At 28.6% G+C, this 6024-nt stretch overlaps 1 protein-coding gene across 1 annotated transcript; it reads right to left on the bottom strand.

Moving 5' to 3' along the window:
* Positions 1 to 429: 429 nt before the first annotated feature.
* On the bottom strand, positions 430 to 1244 carry N7457_009885 (uncharacterized protein; the record flags this gene model as incomplete). The annotated part of the gene is made up of 2 exons (XM_057180928.1): positions 430 to 854; positions 932 to 1244. 2 exons carry the CDS (start codon positions 1242 to 1244, stop codon positions 430 to 432), a joined length of 738 nt encoding a protein of 245 aa, XP_057029314.1.
* Between the last annotated feature and the right edge of the window lie 4780 nt (positions 1245 to 6024).

Below are 6024 nucleotides of genomic sequence, written 5' to 3'. Positions count from 1 at the left end.
GCATTTGGGCGTGACGTGATGATAACATGGGATTGTCCAGAAGCCTCATCAAAAATTCGGATAGTTTGCTATGGCTCTCCAGGTAGATCGCTACTTCATCTAAACCATCAAGAATGAACAGAGTTCTGTTTCTTTGGGTGGAATGCAGTTCTTGTGGGGAAATGCCTTATTCAAGACATTTAGATATTACCAGTATCACTCTCACAATTAATTATTTATTCTTGGCGATTAAAATCTCATCTGTAACCCCAAACGCACTGGGCTTTCATGCAGGGGCATACTTGGCATATAGTCGAAAAACCTGCTGTCCCTTCAAAGCAGCCAACATTGAACCCATCAAAACTCGCCTGATGTTTACTTTTATCTGACCAATCCAAGACCCAATAAAACACCGCATGAAATGTCTCCAGGACCAGGCAGTGAATTGACCTAATTCACCAGCAAACAGAAAAGTATGGGGATTATTTGCAGTTTGAGGTCGGACACATGCAGCGATATCTGGCCTGAGTTGTTTTTAGGATTGGGCTCTTGCTTAGTTGGACTCTTGTCCAGAAATGCAGCATCTTCAGTGCAATTGTATCCCTTGGAATCAGACTTCCCAATGACCTTGGGACCCGGAAGAGGGAAGCTAACGTCTTGGTCCTCGAAAGTAACGCATTTTCCTTCACCATTGATGTTTGCGATAAAGATCTCTGGAAGAGACTCGAACTTCGGAGGGTTTGTGACGTTTTTGTTGTCATTCAAACTGTCGGGAGCATCACCAATAGTGACCATGGCGCAGTTCATATACATCTCGCGGTTTCCAACTCTGTTGAACCAAGTCCAAGCAAACAACGCTTCCCCAGGGGGGCCTCCTGTGGGATTTGAAATGGCCATGTTTTGTTGAAACCACATCCCCCTACCATCGATTGAATGACTTTGAAACTCTGACCTTGGTCATAGCTCAGAGAAAGCTGGCAAGAGCCTCCTCCATGTGGTGCATGTCCTTGAATCTTGGTTTCGTATGACGATGCCGGGACATAGAATGCCTGAGAGAGAAAAGGATCCTTTTCGTACCCTTTACAAGGATAATCTCTCCCGGACGCATTCAATGGGTTGGTATAAGCGTAGTCCACAGGCCCGGTGGGGTATGAGCCCAGAGGACTTCGAATGGGAAGCGGCTTGCTCATCTGCATGTGGGCGAACCCTCCAGCTCCCCAGAGTGCGAGAAAGAGGATGATCTTGGTAACCGTGTAGAATGACATCGTGTGGAAGGAGGAATTGTGGGTCCGGGGGTCTTGGGGGTCTGGGGTTTGGTTAGGCTCACAATCGAGAGGCATAGTAAGAATCAGTTCCGTCTTACATTTCTGGGAATCAGGTCAATGTCAGGCTCGTATGCCTTCCCTGAACTCAAATCGCTCACGAATGGCGATAAATGAATATAATTTGTTGAATTTCGTACCTGGGTGAGGAGAAGAGAAGACTATCAGCCCCGGGGGCCAACTTGGTGGCCTTACGTAAAAAGATTGATTTGCCCAGGTGCCTATGACATGCACCTAGGTAGGTGCTTTGATGCATGTTTGATGTATGCATTCTCTGGAATATCACATTCCAAGAGGGTAAGTGGGTGCTGATATTCGTTTGTTTGCTTGAAACTTCTATAATCCATATATATTAAGATTGATTGGGGGCTTCTCTAGGTAGACCAACACTAGGTAGGTATCACTTTAGTGTTTAGACCTTTCTTATCACCAAGTATTTAAGAAAGTTATCTTTTCCTTCTAAATATTAGCAAGCTAGAGATAGACTTCCGCAGATCCTAGAAAAAGCCTAACCTAACCCGGACCTAACCTAACTAATTGGGTTTTAGGGCCATACTTTTATACTAGGGTTAGGTCCAGGTTATGACCTTCGACCTAGCTAGGTTACTAAGGCCCTAAGTTAGGTTATAAATAATATAAATACCTTAAATTATAGGGTTTATAACTTATATAGATTTTCCCTATATATTTAAGTATTTACTATATAATCCCTAATAGGTATAACTATTTTTTATATAGAATTATCTTTTATAGGTCGAAGAATATTAATATTATAGTATTAATAGATAAATAGTATAATAATAATTAATATCTAATTTAAATATATATAATTATTATTCTCTTAGATTTTCTACTTTCTTTTTAAGCTTTATATCTAGGTTACTTAAGAAAGTATTAGTAAATTAAGCCTAGAATGAATATTAATATTAATTAAAGGGGTATTATCCTTTTAGATATTATTTCCTTACTCTTTTATATTATTAATTAGTTTAATCTTAATAATCCTAAGCTTTTCTTTCCTCTCGTTTTTTATAATTTTAATTTCTTCTTAGGAAAAGAACTTCTCTAAAAGCTTTAGTTCTTACTTTTTTATATTAAGTCTAGTTCTATAGAGAAATAGTATTAAATCTTTAATAATATAAGACTTTATTCTATTATAATAGTAATAATAAATATCCTAAGTAATATTAAATAGATATTTAATATCTATATTAGTTACTAAGAAAGAGAGTATATTATAAAGAAAATTATAATTATTAGAAAATAGATATAGTTTTCTTTTTAAAATATAAATAGACTAATATAAATAATATCTATCTAAATAAATAAGTTTTTAGTATATAAATAGATTTTAAACTTATTATTATTAAGATATTAGATTATTTTATCTAAAACTATTAAGTTCTAATAGGTTTATATATCTTAGATTAATACTAATTTTACTAAGATTATCTTAAGACTATTAAATATCTTTTAATACTAAAGACTAATATTAATATAGATAGTAAGATAGTAAATCTTATTTAAAGTGATTAAGTGTTAAGGCAAGTGGGCCTAACACCACTACAAAACTTAGGAAGTAATAGTAAGGTAGAGCGTTTACTAAAAGAGCCACTATGACGACTAACTAGTCGTCATATTAGGTTACCAACCTAAATACCCGATATATACTATAGGATATACGCACCAAATTCATACTCCGTATATTAGGTTATAATATTATCTCCCCTCTTTCTAATGCCTTAACCCCGAGGTATAAGGAAGGTATAGAATATCGATAGGTAGCTTAAACGGTATGATTACCGTACTAGTAAGATATCGGTATATTTAAGTTATAGACCCCTAAGTGTATATCTAGATCCGGCGGGGGGCCGTTTCTATAATATTCCTTATAAAGACCGTAGATTCGAATTCAATATCTATATATCTCGAACCTAGGGTCTCCGAAGTTAGTCGTTATATTATGAAGGCGAGTAGGCCTAATACCACGTTATAAAACTTAGGAAGTAATAGTTAGACTTCCGTACGCACCGGAATTAGGTCGAATATCCCGACCCGGTACCGGACCTAGGTTAGGTCCGGTGCTAAACCCCCTAACCCGGGCCTACACCGGACCTAACGTTAGGTTCACCGGATAACCTAATAAAAACCTAATTAGACCTAACTTTTATATAATTCTCTATATAAAGTACCTTACTTATCTAAATTGACTACTATAATTTTTCCTTATTTTAGTTATATTAAGAAAGACTTTAATATTTAGTAGTATAGTAAGTTAAACTTAATAAAATATCCTTATTTATTAGTATTTAAGGTCTAGTAATATATTAATTACTTAATAGAATATAAAATTTCTTATAAAATAATACTATAATTAGTAGGGTTAGAAAACTTATATATTTAAGTAGTAGAAATATATATTTATAATATATAGTTTTAGTGTAGTCTTTCTAATACTAAAGAAATAATTAGAATAATAGTAAATTAGTCTAATTTTATAAATCTTCTTTATTAGAGAGTAGTTTCTAGTAAAAATAAATATTATTAGTATCTAGATATTATTATATTTACTTAATAATCCCTTAATTCTAAAGTATTTAGTTAAGACTAGGTATTTAGGATAAAGAATTCTTAAATAATTTTCTAAATTAATATAGGAATTAGATTTTTACTAAATTTTCGCTAGGTTTCCTAGATTTTTATTAGGTTTTCTAGGTTTTTACTAGATTTTTACTAGGTTTTTATTAGGTTTTTATTAGGTTTTATATAAAGACCTACTTACTTTATACTTTATAAGTTTATAAGCTAATTAATATAAAATTAATATCTTAGTCTATTCGATCTATTATCTCTAATCTTTATCTATTATTCTTAATTATAAATTATAATATCTCTTTTTTATTTCTTTTATTATATTTATATCTATATTTTAAAGCTAGTAATTTAATTTTATATTATTCTTTTATAAAGAAGAGGCTAATAATATTTTATATTTATTAGTTTAACTATCTACTCTCTTCTTAATCTATTCTATAACTAATAAAAGTTTTAGATATTTAATTAAACTACCTCTAATTCTACTTTCTCTTTAGTATATTAGTCTAGATTAAAAGAAGGTATTTATCCTTTATAACTAAATAATATATACTAAATAGATAGATTAGTAACTATAAACTAAATTTAGTTAGAAAAGTAAATTTAAATAGGACTTAGCTTATAATATAGAAATTTAATAAAACTACTATTAGATTATATATAGTATAAATAGTATACTAAAAGTTATATATAAATATTATAGAAAGATATTAGAGTATCTTTATTTAACTATACTAGATTATAATATAACTAAAATATATTATTATAGTATATTTATAATATAAAAGTACCTTAAGACTATTATATATATATATTTTAGAGATAGGAAGAAATCTAAGATTATAAAGTTTTTTTAAAAAAAGATATATTTAGTATTATATATAAAATTTAATAGTACTAATAGATTCTAATTCTTTTACTATCTAAAGAGATCCTTTAATATAGAATAGACCTTTTTTATAAGAAGATTAGAAGAAGAATATCCTATAATTTCTTACCTTAAACTATTTACTTTTTTACCTAATTAAATACCTAATCTTTAAGTATATAATTATTAAGACCTATTTAGCTCTATCTAATCTATTAATTCTATTATCTAATACTATTTACTATTAGTTAGGAAATATAGTTAAAGACTAATATTAATAGATCTTATAGTTACTATCTTCTAGATTAAAGATATTAATTATATTTAACTATTAGATATCTTCCTTTTTATAGGTATTTATAGTTATTATTAACTATTTTATTAATTCTAATTAGATCTACTATAAGATACTTCTTAGTTTTAAGTCTTTTTATAGTATATATACTAAAGCGAATCTAAGTATTATTCTATTAGATACTTTACTTAAGTATAATCTTAAAAATAGAGTATTTAGTTTAATAATAGATAATATCTCTAATAATAAGACCTTAATAAACTCTCTTTAGTAGGCTTTTTTTAATAGTATTATTATTATCTAAATTCTTTATTTTACCTATATTATCTAACTAAGCCTAAATTAGCTTTTTAATTATATTAAAGTAGCTTTATTAAATAATTTAGCTAAAATAAAGTAAATAGAGAAATAATTAAGACTAGTCTATATAAATATATAGTATTAAAAATATAATATCTTAGTTACTCTAAATAAGATTTATTATTTTACTATCTATATTAATATTAGTTCTTAGTACTAAAAGATATTTTATAGCCTCTAAATAATCTTAGTAAAATTAGTACTAATCTAAGATATATAAATCTATTAGAACTTAATATTTTTTATACTTTATCGAGTACTATAACTATAGCTTTTTTTATTTTATTTTACTAAGAATATAACTATAAAAAGCTTTTACTTTATAGTAAAGAATAACGTTAAGTTTATTATCTTCTTTATATTACTAAACTATTCTTTAACTATACTACCTAGCTCTCTAAAATCTAAGATATTATAATATACTATATCTTTAAAGTCTATAATAAATTATTTTACTATCTTAAAAATTTAATAATCTAGCTCTAACGTAAACGGGTTCTATAGAAAAAAGATATACTATAGGTACTTAAAGCTAGGTATATAAAGCTTAATAAGTATTACTTCTAGACTAATAATATTTAAAAGTATATATATATAATTAGTAC

This window comes from Penicillium paradoxum (assembly GCF_028828445.1).
Source record: "Penicillium paradoxum strain IBT 22861 chromosome Unknown utg000007l_segment0_segment0, whole genome shotgun sequence".
In the NCBI taxonomy this organism is placed as follows: domain Eukaryota; kingdom Fungi; phylum Ascomycota; class Eurotiomycetes; order Eurotiales; family Aspergillaceae; genus Penicillium; species Penicillium paradoxum.
The sequence above is the reverse complement of the archived record's forward strand: the minus strand, read 5'-3'. Positions and strand labels throughout refer to the sequence as shown.